Source organism: Pyxicephalus adspersus, chromosome 5, assembly GCF_032062135.1.
Source record: "Pyxicephalus adspersus chromosome 5, UCB_Pads_2.0, whole genome shotgun sequence".
Taxonomy (NCBI): domain Eukaryota; kingdom Metazoa; phylum Chordata; class Amphibia; order Anura; family Pyxicephalidae; genus Pyxicephalus; species Pyxicephalus adspersus.
The window spans coordinates 83269000-83288101 of NC_092862.1; the positions used below are offsets into that span (position 1 = coordinate 83269000).

Sequence of the window (19102 nt, forward strand, 5' to 3'; positions counted from 1 at the left end):
TATTAATCAAAGTATTAAGTTACATTGTTATTTAATTTTATGCATTTATTCTGAATATTTTTTAGCAGTAGAAAGCAGTAAAATGGTAATTTTAAACCTATATTGTTTTGTGTAACTGAACATTTAAAACAAAAAAGAGAACGCTTAAGCCAGACATTTAGAGAGGAACTTCAATTGGTGGACCCTGTTAACAAATTGAATATCCACAATTACTAACTTCTGCAATGTTAATTAAACCTTTCCTTTTTAACCCCCCTAGCGTTCTAATTCTGTCAGTTTTTTGATGCAAAAAGTGATCCTATTTTTTTGGCATAGAAATTTTTGTTTATATTGTGGGCTTGTAATTCTTAGGATTAACTCCTGGGTATGATAATTATATTTAATATAATATAATCATAAATTATAATATAATACATAATTACAAATAATTATTTAAAAATATAATGAAATAATAGACCACAATGTAATCTAAAAATAAAATATAAAATTAAAAATGTACTTTTATTTTTATTTCATGTTGTGTGGTGTTTTTGTACTGAAAACCATTTAAAAGCAGATTACATTGTAATCTGCTTTTAAATTTCCCTCCCAGACACACCCCCCATACATCACCACTCACATCACCCGGAAGATGACTCATCCTCCCGGGTGATGCGAGTGGGGATGTCCTGCCTGCCTCACACAGGCACACAGACGCTGAGGCTGCTGCTGCTCGCATCTCCAGAGAGATGCAAAGCACAATGCAGGATTTCTGCATTGTGCTTCACATCTCACTGCAGATGCCAGCAGCAATAGCAAATTCCGGGGGGTGACCACCCCCGGAATTTGCTATTGCTGCTGGCATCTGCAGTGAGATGTGAAGCACAATGCAGAAGTCCTGCATTGTGCTTTGTATCTCTCTGGAGATGCAGGCAGCAGCGTGGCCGGGACAGTAATCTGCTTTAAAATTTCCCGCCCGGCCACACCGCCTGACGGACCGGCACCCGGGCATCACACCAGGACCATCAAATCGCCGCTGGAGCGTGGGGCAAAGGTAAGGGGGGCTCTTAAAGTTACCCCTAGTGTGACTCGGAATTACCGATTTTTGCAAGTAAAAGCCACCCCGAGTCACCCTTGGGATTACCGCTAGGGGGGGGGGGGGGGGTTAAACTTGGCTAATTATACCAAAATGTTTGTTGCATGCTGCCCAAACCTGCTACTGCTTTACTTCTTGATCAGTGTCTTCCACCCTCTGTGGACGTCAGCTGTAATCCTATCCAAGTGCAGAAGACCAATGTTGTTCTTCAATACGTTAAAGTATAATATCCTGAACTACCTGTTAAAAGGGGGAGGCACTCTTCACTGCCCAAATGGCACAGATTGCAACCAGACACTCACAAAAAGTGAAGGGTCAAATATAATTCTAAATATGATTTAGCTAATATTACAATGCTTACTTGCCAGCAGGTAAACACACTGTTTCTGATTTATTAAAGCTCTACAAGACTGGAGAAGATAGACTATCACAGAAGAACCAGGGTGAACCACCAGTAGAAACCAAAGGAACAAAAGCCAGCTATCACTGCTAACTTTGAAAACAGGAATCAAGAGAAATGGCAATTCATTAAAATGGGCAATTCCAGAATATATGATATAGGTCTGCTTCCTCTGCACCACACTTTAAACATTTGGGGGACATACTCAACCCCATACAGCAGGGGATATGCAGGAATATGCAGTCCAGTTTTCATCATTTGAAACCTATAAAGAATATACCAAAAGATGTAAAAATTAGATAAAATGTGCAAAACTTCAAAATGAAAGACAGATTGCAAAGGAAAGTAAGGCAAACCCCCCAAATATAAGTAAGGCAAATTGTCAAATATAATAATAGCAAAAAGATCAGATCTGAGCATTTAGGCCCCTAAAGGATATCGCTGGGTTGGTAAATGGGGATAAAGACAAGGCAGATTTACTAAACACTTGTTTTAGCTCTGTGTACACAAAGGAAAATGGCAGAGCTCAAGTCCGAATTCATAATAGCAATGTCACTGCCTTTAAAGAGTCACAATGGCTCAGTGTAATGCACGCCGGTGTGGACCCACTGTGCCACTAACTGGGTATGCTCCGGAGGGGCGTAACTAAGCCACTACCTGGTCCTCACTAGAGCCTCTGATGGTGAGGATAGGCTTGGGCCACAGGGTAGCTGCCAGGTGCCACTCCAGAGCAATCCCCGGGTCAGTGGCAGCTGACCAGAGGGGTCAGGGTACTCGGTGTAAGCACCGAGGGGGCTTGTGTGGCCAAGAGGTGAATGGCAATCAGACAAAGTCCATAAACAAGATCCGAGGTCAGGGTCAGGCAGCAATCAGGCAAAAGTCCAGAAACATAATCCGAGGTCAGGGTCAGATGGCAAACAGGCAAAGTCCAAGGGTTCAGTAAACATGGTCCGGTACACAGCAAAGCAGACAGAGGAAGCACCTTTGCACTAGGAGTTTAGACAAGCTAAAACCTTGAGATTGCTCAGGCAACTTCCTGTAGTAGGAAGTGCCTTTAAATACCTGCAGAGATCCAGCCATAGGCTGTAGAAACAGAGGACGTGTATGTGTTGCCTCATAGATGAAGAGAGACACACCCACACCAGCTCAAACACAAGTGCAAGTCTCCAGCAGGAAGGAAACTCTGGCATGGAACACAGGTAGTGGGGTTACACTACCTGAAAGATAGGACCCGACGCCTGTGCTTGCAATTAGGAACAGCGGCACCAGCGCGACCCGCAGGGCTAACATTAGGAATTGATATGACAGAGAAACAGATGGGAAAAATTAAGGTTGACAAAGCACCAGGACCTGATAGATTACATCCACGTGTCCTCAAAGAGCTGAGCTCTGTTATTTCAAAGCCAATACTTCTAATTTTTAGAGACTCTTTAGTCACTGGCAAGGTACCGATGGATTGGCGTAAGGCTAATGTGGTTCCTATCTTCAAAAAGGGAGCAAAGTAAATACCAGGTAACTACAGACCCGTTAGTTTAACGTCCATAGTTAGAAAGGTCTTAGAGAGTTTGATAAAGAACCACATAGAGGAGTTTCTGCTGGAAAAAACTATTACAAGTGATAGTCAGCATGGCTTCAAGAAAGACAGAAGTTGTCAAACAAATTTACTCTCTTTTTATGAGGAAGTAAGTAAACAGGTAGACAGTGGAATAGCAGTTGATATAGTGTACTTGGACCTTGCTAAAGCATTTGACACTGTACCCCCCAGATGGTTAATATGCAAGTTAGGATCAATAGGTTTAGAAAAGTCAATCTGTAAATGGATAGAGAACTGGCTTAAAGATCGCATCCAGAGAGTTGTAATTAATGATTCATACTCTGAATGGTCTAAGGATATTAGTGGTGTACCTCCAGGGTTCAGTGTTGGGACCTTTACTGTGTAACATCTTTATAAATGATATAGAGTTTGGGAATAACCGATTCTTTGTTTGCAGATGACACCAAACTATGTAATGGAATTAGGTCCATATAGGATGTCTATATTCTAAAAGCAGATCTGGATGTACTGTTTGATTGGGCAGCCAAGTGGCAAATTACTTTTAATTTAGATAAATGTAAAATTGTGCACTTGGGAGCTAATAACATGCATGCTTTATACTGTTCAGGGGGAATACATTTGGGGGAGTCAGAAATGGAAAAGGATCTGGGGGTTCTAGTAGATCATTGACTTAATACCAGCATGCAATGCCAAGCTGCAATATCTAAAGCTAGTAAAGTACTTTATTGTATTAAAAGAGGAATATACTGCAGAGATGGAGACATAATCCTGCCCCTGTACAAAGCATTGGTGAGACCACATCTGGAATATGCAGTGCAGTTTTGGGCACCAGTTCACAAAAAGGACATTGTGGAATTGGAGAGAGTGCAGAGAAGGGCAACTAAATTAATAAAAGGAATGGAGGAGCTCAGCTATGAGGACAGATTAGCTGAACTGAATCTATTCTCCATTGAGAAGAGAGGTTTAAGGGGGGGGATATGATCACCTTGTATAAATATATAAACAGTCCATACAGAGAACTCTCTTCCCCATTATTCACTCTGAGATAATTACAAAGAACAAGAGGGCACTCTTTGCGTCTGGAGGAAAAGAAATTTAAGCTCCAGATAAGGAAGGGATTCTTCACTGTAAGGTCTGTAAAAATGTGGAATCTTCTCCCTCAGGAAGTAGTTTCAGCAACTATTATAGATTGCTTTAAGAAAAAGCTGGTCTGGGCTTCTGATTCTGTATGGGACGCTCTGGGCCCATGCAGTGTGCGCGCTCCAGGGCTTGCATGGTAAGAGGTGAAGGATTAAGCACAAGTGGCATATCCACCGTAATAAATTTAAACAAATTTTACCCTTTCCAGTTTTCTGGGATTCCAGTAATACAGAGGTTTGAGCATCTATTTTTATTTTCCAGGTCTTCTAGTTTGTCCTCTGAAAATAAGTGCTTCTTGAGTGTTGAGTTTTTCCTGTGCTTCCAGCTTTTGGTCCTCTAAATCGCTCACCCTCTGCTCCAATTCCACTATTCGGGTTGTGTTAGAGGAGATATTTGCCAGGGCTGTTTCAATTGTGTTCTACAAGGTATCAAATTTTTTATCAAAGTACAGTAAAAGAATTTTATAATCTTCTGCTGCTGTGGAGCCTGGTGCCGGTAGTGGTTGCGACAGTTCCATTTCAATGGAAGGTACATCTTGGGAAGTCTGCATTGATGGTAGCTCTGGAGATGGTGGTGAAAAGTAAAATGGGAAAATGGGGTCCCACCAGGTTTCTGAGAACTCCTGAGTTTGGTCTTGGGGTGTTGCTTGCGGCTGGTTGCAGAAAGAGGCTGCGGGTGGGTGATAGACAACCCTCTATTAGATACAGAAAACTGTGGTTCGTATGGCTCTGCTGCTTGGAAATATATTTAGCTGCAATTTTGTAGAGAGCTGGGGTATACCTAAACAGCTGTGGTTGGAGTCACAAGTAAGTGGCTGTGTTCCCTCCTTTTCTCAGCTTCTCTTAAAGTATTTATGCTTCTCAACTGTTTTTTTTTTGAGGAGGGGGCAAACACTTACCCCTCCAGCACATCAGAAGGCTCACCTGATGATGTCCCAGCCGAGTCCTTTGGCAAAAAGGTGATCCTAGCCCTGTTGTCTGTCCCTGGTGGTGTTTGTGGCTTAATGCAATCAGATTCTGCACAGTAACAAGCCAGGCAATATGACACCGGCCTCATGGTGTGCAGTTTGGCCGATCTGAGGCCACCCCTGCAGCGGTCTGGTCCTTAGGGAAGTCAGGTGCTCTCCCGTTCCTTGGTTAAATGGAAAATAAGGTTGGCAGATGCCATTTAGCAGGTTTCTCTGAGGAGCAATGTACAGTCGAGGCTGCCTCGCCCAGGAAATCTCAAAGATTCTTTTTTTTTTTTTTTTAGAAATAAATCATGGTTTGTAGTTGAATAAACATGATATGCATTTATTTATCACATGCATTACCAATCATGCCCAACAATGCAAATTTGTTGTCTGCAATTCTTTCTGTAACAGATTTTGCTGAACGTAAACAAAGGTTTTAAATGTGCTAATTACATAGCACCTGGAAATCTGTCACCTAATCTCAGGTTGCCCACCTGTTTACATTCTCAGATTGATGCTCATTATGATTATACACAAATCTGAACCCCTAATAAAATCATTGCCACAGCCTTAGAGTAAGTCCAAGGGATGCTAAGAAAGGCACACATCTGGACAGGGAGAGAGGATCCTGCAACAGAGAGGCTAGGGATTCTGAGGAAGCAAGTTACTGGACAGAAGATCCGTCCCTTGAGGGCAGTTTTAGGATTGAATTCTAAGGAACACAGAAATCAACCTCTTGGCGTGATTATCCCTGGATGGAACCCATGAGTTCAAGAGTCCAGAACAGCTTCAACCTCAAATTCTTGTTCCTGTCTACTAGGATAGGGGAAAAATGGAGGAAAGAGGAAAATGATCTGTTCACAAAAGGATCCTGTGGCATGCACTTTAGGCAGGAGACCTGAATGACCAGATGGACCTTTAGTGATTCAGGGATTGCAAGTTTAACTGCCACTGGAGTACAATTTTCAAGGAAAGGTCCTATGAATCTGGGTCCCAATTTTTTAGAGGGGCAGTGTAAAATTGGGTTGTTGTAGAGAGCCACGCTATATGCCCTTCTTTGAGTTCTGGACAATTCCTTCTATCCCTGTCTGTTTTCTGTTTGGTCAGGGACTGAACTTGTGAAAGAACAGGCTGGAGAAGCTTCAGGTTGCGAGATATGAATTTGACTCTGTCTTCAACCTCGGGTACCAAAACCGGGCTGGGCAATTCGGCAAAACAGCTGAATGAAACCCATAGTTGCTGAAAAATGAAGATTGTGCTGTAGAGGAGTGTAAAGAGTTGTTGTATGCAAATTCTGCCATAGGGAGAAGATCATCTTGAGAGGCAGACAAGAAGCATTTTAAGTATTGCTCCAGTGTTTGATTTTTTTGGTCTGCCCATTGATCTGGGGATGGTAACCAAAAGACAGAGAGCACTGAATATGCAGCTTTTTGTAAAGTTTCTGCTATTATCTGGATGTAAACTAGACTGCTTTATTTGAAACACTATAGTCAGGTACCCCCTGAAGATGTACCACCTCCCTCATGAAGGCCTCAGCGGCAGTCACTGGCAAAAAATGGGCCATCTTCACAAGTCTAAAAAAGGACTATAAAATTAGAGGTGTAAACTTTTGTGGGAGGCAGCATAACAATAAAGTTCATTGAGAGCATACTCCACGGGTGGGTGGGAACAGGAAGTGGGTGAAGTAACCCTCAAGGTTTGGACCTGTCACTCTTGAAGCAATCACATGAAGCAGGAAGAGACAAATTATTTACAATCCTTATGCAGGTCTGGCCCCTAAAAGGCTTGTTGGAACACATCTAGAGTCCTAGCTGCTCAAAAATGGCCCACTAATAGGGAGTCTTGGCAGGAGAATTACTTTTTCATGTACAAAGATCTTGCCCTAATACATTAGTAAATCTTAATCCCATTGAAAGTCAGGAGCAAAAGAAGTGGGCATGTTGTTAGACGCTTCTTTAATTTGTGCAGGCTGGACCATGAAGAAATTCTTTGCAGACAGAATGGTGTCTGGTTTGACAGAAGAAGGTTCCTTCAGAAACACGCGGGGAAGAGCATCAGGATTAGAATTCTTGTGCCCAGGCCGAAAAGTGACATGGAAGTCAAAACGAGAGAAGAAAAGGGCCCAACATAGCTGTTGGGGTCTGAGACATTTTGCAGTACTCAAGTACTCAAGTTTCTTTTGGTCTGTGAAAACTTAGATAGGATGATCAGCTTCTTTCCAAAAGCTAATGCCATTCCTCAAAAGCCAACTTGATGGCTGGAGTTAGCGTCTTAGAAAAGAAGGAGACTGGATGAAAGAGGGCCTTCGCACCTATTCATTGGGACAGGAGTCTCTTTACTGCGATTTCAGATGCACCAACTTCCAGGACAAATGGAAGAGAGGGATCCTGGTGCTGCAGATAAGGAGCTATGTTCATGATAGGAATGCACTCTTTACAGCAAACAGACCTTATAAAAGAGGAAGGGTGATTAAAGTTAGAGGCACAGATAGAACTTAACAGAAGAGGAAATCACCGGGACTTTTTTTCAAAATACAGGATTCTTGCTTTATTTTAAAACCACTATCACAACATTGTTTAAAAAGCTAAGACTTTGGGGCTGTGCAGGGATTCTTCCTCAAGGCAACATAGTGACAAAAGGTAAAGCATGACAAACACCTGTAATCCCACCTTGTTAACCCCATAATCCCCCCCATCCAGACATGATCAATCACCCAGGTATGGCAATTAATAAATGTGCAAAACAGCATATAAACGTCTGTTATATGTAAAACAGCACACCTATGTCTATAAATAATGAAATGTAACACCTATACCTGTAAGGAATAGGAGGCTCTGATATCTAATGCAATAAGCATTACATCCAAATCTGCTCTAAGCAGAAATACACATCTGACTGGTTGTGTGGCATGTACAATATCCAGGTACAATAATGCACATGTGCAGCCACAAAACAAGGTGGTCCGGAAAAAATGACTTAAAGAAAGCAATCTAAACAGCAGACGAAAACGCAACAAGTGCATGGGAATTACTATACATGTATAAACAACGCGAGAATGCAATGTGAAAATGCAACACAAGCACACAAATCATTATCACTATGTATCGTGTAAATAATAATTACAGTATATTAACCCCCCTAGCGGAATTCCCGAGAGTGACTGGATGGATTGGTGGGTGGATTTTATTTGCATTAAGCGGTATTCCTGAGTCACACTCGGGGTCGCCAAAAAAAAAAACAATACTTTCTTTGTCCCTTGGCCTTCCCCGGCATCCTGCTCATCCGTGCAGGTCTTCAGGACACGTCTTCTTTCTTCAATTTTCAGCTGACGACTGCAGAGACGTTCTCTGGGGTTTCCCGGTGACGTCAGTGCATGCGTCTGTGCAGGCGGGAGGCGTGGCAGGAAATTCAAATAATTTTGTATTGGATTCAATATGAAGTAACTGTATTGAATCCAATACAAAGAAATCTTTATATAATATATATATATAATTATATATATGTATTATACATGCTACTGTACAGTTATATTACAGGTTTTAGTATTTTTATACACCCTTGTTTTAACAGAGTTTTTTTTTTTGTATTTAAAGTTTATTAATAAATATTGGACATATTTGGGTGAGTTATACCTATAAATTATAGGCCTACAATGTAAAATAAATTTCCATGCAAAAAAAATGTAACGCTTTTTGCATGAAAATACGAGCAGAATTAAAAACGCCAGAGGGATTAAAATAATCAAATGCAACAAAATGAACAAATAATCATGTCACTCCCCCCAAAAACCAGGCTACACAAAAAAGGTTGGACAGGTAAGAACAAATTATGTCTCATCTAGGAAAAAGTGAAGGAAAATGCAGTACTGAAGCCCCTGGATGTCACTGTATTTAAAATGTATATCTATAAAGGACCCTCTCCTGGGCAATGAGTTATACCAGTCCCTGTCTCTATGCAGTCTCGCCACATATTCTATAACCATAACCTTTAAAGCATGAATTTGATGGTCATGCTGTTCAAAATATAGTGCAACTGGCTTATTGGGATCCAACTCCTTGCCCTGTTTTTTTTTCTTTTTTGTTTCAATAGGTTTTTATTAAAGTTTAACAATAATATACAAACCAGCTTATAAAACAGACATTTTTCAGGGCAATACAAAAACAGGTAACAGCAGCAAACAATCGACCATGGATATCAACCAGGCTTGTTGGGGTACAAAGTATAGCCAACTGGACAGAAAATGTTCAGGCAACAGGGGTATCAGTTTTTATCGATGACCATAGGGCTGACCCATGCCCACTGTAAAAAACGAGACTCATTGTGGAACCAGGTAATTTTCTGTTTGACCTAGCTACAGTGGCGGCAGATTGCCACCAGGCCCTCTCTAGTACTATTTTGGCCGATGTAAACAGACAGGTCAGTAATCTAAATTAGGATTTTGTGCAAATCGAAGGTTTCATATTGAGAAGTGCCTCAGCTGGGCGCTTGGAAAAGGAGGGACCAAAGTTTATGCTATTTGGTACCCGGTTTTTAAGGTCAATCGCTATTCTGATATAATTGGAGTATTTCTGAAAGTTTTTTTTAAAAGGATTTATCGTTTTTCTCACATACACATACATACATCACATACATACACACATACATTACCGGGACAATTCACAATATACACACAATGGTCAATATACCAATTACTGTAGTCCCTGATGTGATATTTTTTACCCATATGTGGATGGTAAAATGATTCACCGCATATTAATGAATTGTAGATATTACAATTGTGGGGCCCACAGCAACCATGAAGAGAATCAAAAATTGGTCTTATCATATTTATCTCAGGAATCTGCCTGCATTAGCAGATTATGCAGTCTTCTTTTCTTAACATAAACCAGCAAGGGCAGCTGTCAGATGGTGGGTGCAAAGTCGCTATCTGCTTCAAGAATATGCAAATTGGAACTAATTATTTTTTAATTATGATTAGAAAGAAGGGTATGACTTTGTTTAAAATAAACCTTATCTACCTTGTTGTGTTGTGGTTTGGCTGACACTGCTCTGGACTCATCTCAATAAATTTCTGATACATAAACTGAAGCTGTTTTTCACAATCCACCCCTTTGTGTCCAAAAGAGAGCAACATGTGGGCTCCCTTTGACAGCTTGGTCAAATGTGAGATCACTGCTGAGAAATCCTAACTAACTTCCTGTAAAAATTAACAAAACCCAAAAATCGCTGAACACTTTTTCTTTCAATTGGGACTGGCTATTTTACAACAGCTGAGACCTTCTCAGGATCCATGGATATCCTCTTTGTGGAAATTTCTAATCCCAGAAACTAAATGGTGTCATTTACGAATTTACATTTCCCTGGTTTTGCATGCAATCACTGAATCACAATCAATTCAAAGTCGGAGAGCTTTCTTAACATGATTTTGGTGTTTCTCCTGGGAGGAGGAAAAGATTAGGTTGTCATCCAAACAGACAGCCATGAAGGTGTCCAGAAAGTCCCTAAAGATAATGTTCACAAAATGTTGGGAGGGGCATTACACAAACCAAATGGGATCACAATCATCGTATTCAAGGTGCCTAAATTGGGTAGGTAAAGCCATTTTCCATTTGTCTCCTTTACAAATCCTCACTAAGTTATAGGCCCCCGTAGATCTAACTTTGTGAACTCCTTGGCTATTTTTAACCTCTGAATGAGTTCTGGGATCAATGGCAAGAGATAGTGGTTTATGAGGGTGATTTGATTGAGGACTCTATAATCAATACAGGGGCATAGACTAGGGTCCTTCTTTTCTACAAAGAATATGTCAGAAATTCTTGAGAGGTCGATGGTATAAGCTCTCTCTTAGTTGTATCCATGCACATTAAGCCAGTGGGGTTGGACAGGCAGTAGTCTGAGGAAAAAGATACTTGACCTGATGACAGGAAAAAAAAACCTATTGATCTGAGGAGGAATACAGGTCTGGATCAGATATTATTCCTGAGTTACAAGGCCAGACTTGTACGAAGGACAGAACAGAACCATCAGCAAGCTGCAGCAGGAAGGACTGAGTTTTTGGATTTTAATGTATTTGCAAATCTAATCGTTGCAAGGTCAAGGTGGGGGGGGGGGGATTGGGACAGGAAGCATGGTTGTGGTCAAGTATCCAAAAAGGCTCAATGTGGCAGAGTATAGTTGGGCTATGCCTCAGGTAGCAAGCAGAGAATCCAGCAACCAGAGCCTGGAACAAAAGAGGTAGAAATAAGAGTAGCAGGCTGAGGATCCTGCAAGCTACTTTACAGATGATCTGCAGGGAAAATGGTAACATTGCTGCCCCCCCCCCCCCCCCACACACACACACCCCACACACACACACCCTCATGATATCACGACCCATCCACAGGTAACCATTTTTCACTTATTTTATGGTTATTATGGTAAATATTTAGGATAACATACAAGGCATTGGCTTCAGCAGGGATACAAAAAATTGTTATAAGATTTTTTTTAACAGTGGTATTTTTCTAAAAATAATTTTTACCTAGGGCTACAAGGCACTGTTGATAAAGATGTAAAGTGAGTTTTGGTCTACATTTTACTGGCATACCCTAACTTTTCAGCAGATATATAGGAAAATGAACAAAAATGAAAAAACAAAAATTTAACCAAAATAACATGAGCTTGAGTGTATATAAAGATTCAATTTTAGCCCATATGGTCAATGCAGATAGGGTGACTACTCCTAAAAATTGGAAACAAAAACAACTTCCCACTTCTCCAGAGGAGTATAGAAAATTATTGGTGAATTAGCATAGGTAGAAAAAGGTAGGAAAAAATATGAAACGAAAGACTGGCATTGATGTAAATTGTAGCCGTCAAGGTGGATACACTGGCATACTAGAAAATAAACAGTGGGAACTAGGTAATAGAGAGAAAATGATTTATTAGTACATAAATAAAAATGTAAAGAGAGGTAAGAAAAAAAAACACTGCTCTTTCCTTTCCCTAAAGCTTGAAATATACAGTTAGGTTCATAAATATTAGAACAGAGACATCTTTTTTCTAGATTTTGTTCTATACATTACCACAATTTATTTTAAATGAAACAACTCAGATGCAGTTGAACTGCAGACTTTCAGCTTTAAGTTGGTTGAACAAAAAGATTGCATAAAAATGTGAAGAACTAAAACTTTTTTTTTTTTTTACACAATCACTTCATTTCAGGGGCTCAAAAGTAATTGGACAATGACTCAAAGGCTATTTCATGGACTGGTGAGGGGGGGCTTGTATGTGGAAGATTTTGACATGCAATCAAAGGAGCTCTCCATGCAGGTGAAACAAGCCATCCTTAAGAAACAAAGCACTGGTGAACTCCGCAACGCCAAAAGACCTGAACGTGAACCCAAAACCTGAACCCAACCAAATGAACAACACTCTCCAGGAGGTAGGTGTATCGATATCCAAGTCTACCATAAAGAGAAGACTGCATGAAAGTAAATACAGAGGGTGCATTGCAAGGTGCAAGACACTCATAGGCCTCAAGAATAGAAAGGCTAGATTGGACTTTGCTAAAAAAAACAACTAAAAAAGCCAGCATAGTTCTGAAAAAAACATTCTTTGGACAGATGAAACCAAGATCAACCTTTACCAGAATGATGGCAAGAAAAAAGTATGGAGAAGGTGTGGAACAGCTCATGATCCAAGTATACCACATCATCTGTAAAATATGGTGGAGGCAGTGTGATGGCTTGGGCGTGCATGGCTGTCAGCGGCACTGGAACACTAGAACACTAGTGTTTATCGATGATGTGACACAGGACAGAAACAGCTGAATGAATTCTGAGGTGTTCACAGACATACTGTCTGCTCAAATCCAGCTAAATGCAGTCAAATCGGTTGGGAGGCGTTTCATAATACAGATGGAAAATGACCCAAAACATACAGCCAAAGCAACCGAGGAGTATATTAAAACAAAGAAGTGGATATTTTTTTGAATGACCAAGTCAGTCACTTGATATGAATGCAATTGAGCATGCATTTCACTTGTTGAAGACTAAACTTCGGACAGAAAGGCCCACAAACAAACAGCAACTGAAAGCCGCTGCAGTAAAGGCCTGGCAGAGCATTAAAAAGGAGGAAACCCAGCATCTGGTGATGTACATGAGTTCGCACACGCGCCGACGTCATCACGCACGCACGCACAAGAAGCCGGCCGGCTGTTTTTTTCCTCCGCCGGCCGGCTTCTTGTTTCAGAGATCACCCGGCGCTGGAACGAGAACGACGCTGGATGATCAGCGGGTCCAGGTAAGAAACTGGCCGGCATCTTGTGTTCCGCCAGCCGGCCAGCGGAACACAAGATGCCAGCTGGCTTCTTACCTGGTCCCGCTGGTATACGAGAAGGCACCCGACGCTGGAAAGGGAGACCGATGGACGACGATCGACGGAGGACGACGCTGGAACACGAACCCGACGCTGGATAAGCACAGGGGGACCGAGATTTTCCCTACATTAAAATCCCCACTTACCTGGGTAAGTGGGGATTTTAATGTACGGAAAATCTCGGGCTTAACGAAAAGAGCAACTTTTTTTAGCCCGTACGAAGGTCGGGCTTAACGGCAAGGAGGTTAAAGCTGAGTTATTACATTTAAAATTAATTGTGGTAATGTACAGAACCAAAATTAGAAAAAAGTTGTCACTGTCCAAATATTTATGGACCTAACTGTATGTTATAATCTGTGCTACCTTCTTTAACCTAAGTTCACAGCTGTGTGGTAGTTTCTGAGCAGTTAAAAACCACCAAGCATTTTATACCAGGATGCTTGTTGGCATGGATTTGATAGGCAGCCATCTTCCAGATGTAAATTGTCCCCAATCTCCCCATCCACCCTATAGGCAGCTGTGGACAAGATGTTTCATGAATTAGAGTAAAAGACACCACCTCCTCACATGTGAGCTAGCCATTAGCATTGCCAATACCATATAACATGGGGACCCGCTTAAAGAATCCAATCAATTTGTATCCAGGAAGCAGGTACTGGTAGTACAGTAAAGGAGCTTGTATTTTCAAATTAAAATGTGTGTTGATCTTCAGATAGCCTGGAAACTCTTTTTTTTATTGTGCATCTAAGATATTTTGGGCAGGTTTGCAAAGTGCTGAACATGTGTTCAGGATGGATGTAATCTATCCACTAATATTTTGGTTTAAAAAAAAAAAATACATATATTTGCCATATAAAGATTTAGATATACAGTATGGAGGAACCTTACTAGCCCCTGGGACCCAGGACATGTACATTTGGGTTTGTCAACTTACATAAACATAACATATAAAGCTACAGAAAGCAATTAGAACTTTAGGTAGATGTTCTGCTTGCATTTCTTTGGACGTATGTGGCTCTACTAAGATGTTTCTGCATTGTGGGTATACAGTGATGGTGTTCAAACACAAAACCAATTAGTTACACCAGGGTAAAAATAACACATAATCTCAGCACCTTTTTGTAGCTCTAGTATACTTCTTTAGGAGAATTGAGCTTCTGTGTTGTATTTGCCCGGGTTTAGCTAATGGTATTTTTAAGATATTGGACTGAGATTTTCCTCTCTTTCATCATGACAATTAAACCTTATGCATATGATCTTGGGATCTCACCATCTATGATCGCAATATTCACCACTGGATACATGTACCAAACATGTTTTACTGATGAATTGACATTGTATGTAATGGATATATTTGGGTTTTAAAATATGTATTGAATAAAGTTACATTTTATTTTTTACTTCCCTATTGTAATATTACTGTGAATATGTAGCATTTTTTCCTATATCATATGAAACATTTTTTCTTTGTTGATTTATTAAAAAGATTATACTCTAGTACTTTTCTATCCTAATATTACATTGTGGGGTTTTGACTGGTGCCACAGGTCATTGGAGTCCAGCAATTACCCTTTGGGTCTTTTCTGACTTTCATTTTTTTTCACTGAAAAACATATTTATTAATATTGTTAGTATAATATTTAATGCTTTATTATATTGCATATCTTGTCAACCTCAAGTATATTACAATTTAATTTTTATTATATGTTCTCAGGCCCTAAAATGTCTCTACTCTGTGACACCCTCTTTTCATCAAACAAAAAAAATGTTTCATAACACTTGACATATTGTTGTGTAATGATTTCTACATACCTCTGCAACATAACTTATAGCATCCTTCATATTTAGCTCATGGAAAACATTTAAAATTCGATCTTGTGTTTTTTGGGCTGATTTTCTCATGAAAAGTTTGCTGAGGTATTTTGCATCAAACTTTGCAAACCTAAACAAAAACAGGTCATTGTTAAATATATTTTTGTATACCAAAAAAGACTAGTTCACAAAAAAGAATACATAGATATAATGATCTAAAATCTTAAAATGCATGTATACAAAACACTAACAACAAATAACCCATAAACATGGTTCTGTATACAAGATTTATGATGAAGTTTACAAACAATTGATGCTTGTCTTATTGGCTCTGCTTCCAACCTTTGTGTTATGGGTGATTGTTATTTCCTTAATAGTGATCACCTTGTTACTGTTTTGATACCCTATGATGTAGATTTTACAGATAAAATAAGGGTGATACAATTATAAAGTGTCACTAAACATCATCTGTATTATCATCTGTATTATCTGTCTAGCATCACATGTGAAATTTTAGCTACCTAACATAAAAAAACAACATTGAACTATGTATATTATGTCACTGGCTGACTGATATGTAAATTTTACTTTCTTTTTGCTTTGTGATTCAAATCTTTGCCTTCAGTCTCTATGTAACAATATTTTCTGTTTTAGTTCTGCAGCTTTCTTTGCCTGTTGTCTGCTTAAACCATACTACTAATTCACCAACCAGTTAGCAGTCAGGTGTACTGTAAGCTGCAAAGATGATACAATTGCGACTGTGAATCACAAGAATATGAGCTGCAAATCCTTTACTAAATAAATATGAAATCCTAATGTAGCTACTACATCTAAGGACTGCTAAACTGCAATATATTACATTTTTGTTCTTAGGTGTGGATACAGTTTAACTAACACTTTTTCTGTTTACTTACTTGTCCCTCATGTAGTTATGTCCAATTTGTCCAGAGACATCTTCAATTGCAGAGCAAATATGATCAAAAGCCTTTAGAAATAAACAAATAAGCATTTAGAGAATATACAATCACCTAATATAAACACACACATAAAGTGTATATATTTACATGTCAGTGGTTACTTTAGGTTGATTAAAAAGCCGCCAATTATTATATAAAACACCAAGCTTTAGTAAACTAAAGTAATAAAAAAAATAACAATTGTGGGGAAAAATGAAGCGTTATAATAAGAATGTATGCACCACTAAACTTTTTTTTTATTATTTCATTAATTTTTTTTAATCTTTTCTCTTGTTTTTATTACAATACTGAATAAATGAACATACAACACAAACTTATAAATATAAATATGCACTAGAACCTCTTCTAAAGATTTATTTAAAATGTATCATTTAAATATTACATTTTTCTAGGTCAAATCAAAAAAGTTAAAAATCTCAGTAAAAACTAAAAATTTGCTCAGTAAAACCATTTGGAGATTTCACATTTGCTAGTTAAGTGCAAAACTTCTGATTTATTGCCACTATAATTGTGGGGAAGTTAGGAGACCAAGGGGAGCTACAAGTGAAAAAATAAGTACAAGTATTGTTGTCAAAATATGTTTTTATAGCATGAAATTGTTAATTAGCATTGGAATTTAATTGGAAACATCCCTGTGACAATGTGACATATTCATCTGTTCAGAAATTCAACTGCAAAAAAACTTTTGTATTGCCTAGAAATAAACACACAACATAAAGTATCCTTGTTATTATTTTTAAATTATTAATATCACAGATGAGCAGCTAATTTGACACGTGTGGTTCTCTACATGTATCACTCTTACATGACTTCCATCTGCTGTGTTTTGAAATGTGAGGCATTAGGCAGATTATTTTTATGATTGGACCTTAAAAGTTGAAATTTTAAATGAGGTTGTTATCATTTTTACTCAGATGACATTTTTAATCATTCATCTTTATTTATTTATGTTTGCTTTTTATATTTATTTCATCAGCATTGATTTAAAAACAAGGGGAAACTGAAAAAAGAAAAAAAACACAATATTATCTTTGTAAATAACTTTGTCTTGCTTTGTAGCAGGAATACAAATATAAAGAAAAACAGTGGTGTTTTTTTCTACAATTTTTTTCTGGCTAATATACCTCATACTCTGCCAGTCTCCATCCAGCTTGTCTATCAGACTTCCTATTGGACTGTGTCCATTGATACATTACATTGGGATGTCATAGACTTTCCAAAATGATTCTGCTGGGCCACGTTTTGTTATATTTGTACCCAAGTGTTCCTAGACCCATATTTCTATGGGTTCACATAGATACAGATCTGTCCGCTTCCACTGGAACAATCATCTTTGCTTTGATGTATCAGTTTTTTAAGATGGCTCATTTTATTCCTCAAAGTCTTCAGTCTTCCCTCAGCTACAACATTTTTTTCTTTCATAATTTAGTCATGATCTATCTACCATTATAGATTCGGTTTGGGTGTTTAATTCCCTATGGTTTCTAGTAGGTCTGTGCTGTCTGTTGGAGGTTCAGCTAGATTTCGCTGCTGCCTACCATCCACAGTTCAATGAAATGTGTCAGTCAGTGTTTGAAACAATTCCCTTGGTTTCAGTCAGACAAGGCAAATGGAATGAACTGCTTCATTGAGCTGAGTTCACCTACACAGTAGTGCCAATGAAGCTGTGGGATTCAGCACTTTCATTTTGACCTAAGTGTGTCATCCCAGAATGTCACCTCCTATTCCTTCCACTTTAGTCCCTGCTACTGCTGCTGAGAAGGTTTAAAACATTTTACTTAAATTTTATCTACATTAAAAGAAATAGGTTGAAGAAAAAGGAGGTCCTGTCTGTAGAAGTATTGGAGGAAAAAAAGTATGGTTGTCTACCAGACACATACAATTCAGGGGGCAGGCTGGCTCCTATTTTATTGGGCCCTTCTCTGAAGCTGTCTCCTATTCTTCTTATCACCAATTCTTTACATGTGTTCCTCCTAAATTCCGTTATTCTGAACTGATATTCCTGAAAAATCTTCTGTAGACTTTGAGAAGGGGTTTGAGGAGGACTCTACTGATGATTCTAAGCTGCTCCAGGGCAAAATTCAGTATTTATATAAATGGAAGGGCTACATTCCTGATCTTCATGCTCCCAAGTTGGTGAAGAGCTTTCATCTACAACTCCCAGGAGTCAAAGCAGGGCTCTGCTCATTTATTTAGTGTCCTCTTCCTGTCATGCAGATTCTGGGGGCTGGTTCTAATTTTATGGGGACCAAAAAAAACCAATAAATTCTACATCTTTGAAACATCCCATAATCATGTGACTGATGCTATGTAAGATGCCGCAATCAATTTTGTCTGTGTTAACAGTCAGTAAAGAATCATGATATGAATGAATCTATAATATTTTAGAATATTTACAACAATTATTAATTTGGCCTAAAACATATATTGAAAAACAAAAAAACATTTAACCAAATGTGGACCTTACTCGCCCATGAAGCTTTTCATTAAGTTTTTTTTCCCGATGTTCACTTTTTTTCACTTTTAACCATTGCACCAAAGGTTTAATCGTCAGCCCCTATTCAAATAAACATAAACATACAGTGTAAATTTGGAAAAGTAATAAATCTGCCTTGCTCTGCTTGTTATTTGTTAAATTTTGCAATAATAAGGGTTTCTTCAGGATTGGGAGAACAATAGCATGTTTGAAGGCTGATGGGATGGGACAATACCAGTAGTAAGGGAGAGGTTGAATAGTTAGGTTTGTTTGGGGCCAGAGTGGAGGAGTGGGCACAGAGCAGGTCAGTAAAGCAGACAGGTAGTAGACTAAGATGATGAGACCTCAACCAAAATA

At 39.0% G+C, this 19102-nt stretch overlaps 1 protein-coding gene across 2 annotated transcripts in view; it reads right to left on the reverse strand.

Annotated features, from left to right (window-relative positions):
* SLC9A3 (solute carrier family 9 member A3) overlaps window positions 1-19102 on the reverse strand; it is a 130508-nt gene that overhangs the window by 41638 nt on the left and 69768 nt on the right. For both annotated transcript variants that reach the window (XM_072411969.1, XM_072411968.1), the window contains exons 8-10: window positions 18737-18826; window positions 16207-16277; window positions 15293-15422 (exon numbers count right to left, since the gene is read on the reverse strand). In XM_072411969.1, the coding sequence (XP_072268070.1) occupies window positions 15293-15422; window positions 16207-16277; window positions 18737-18826 (291 nt within the window). The remainder of the gene's footprint in view (window positions 1-15292; window positions 15423-16206; window positions 16278-18736; window positions 18827-19102) is intronic.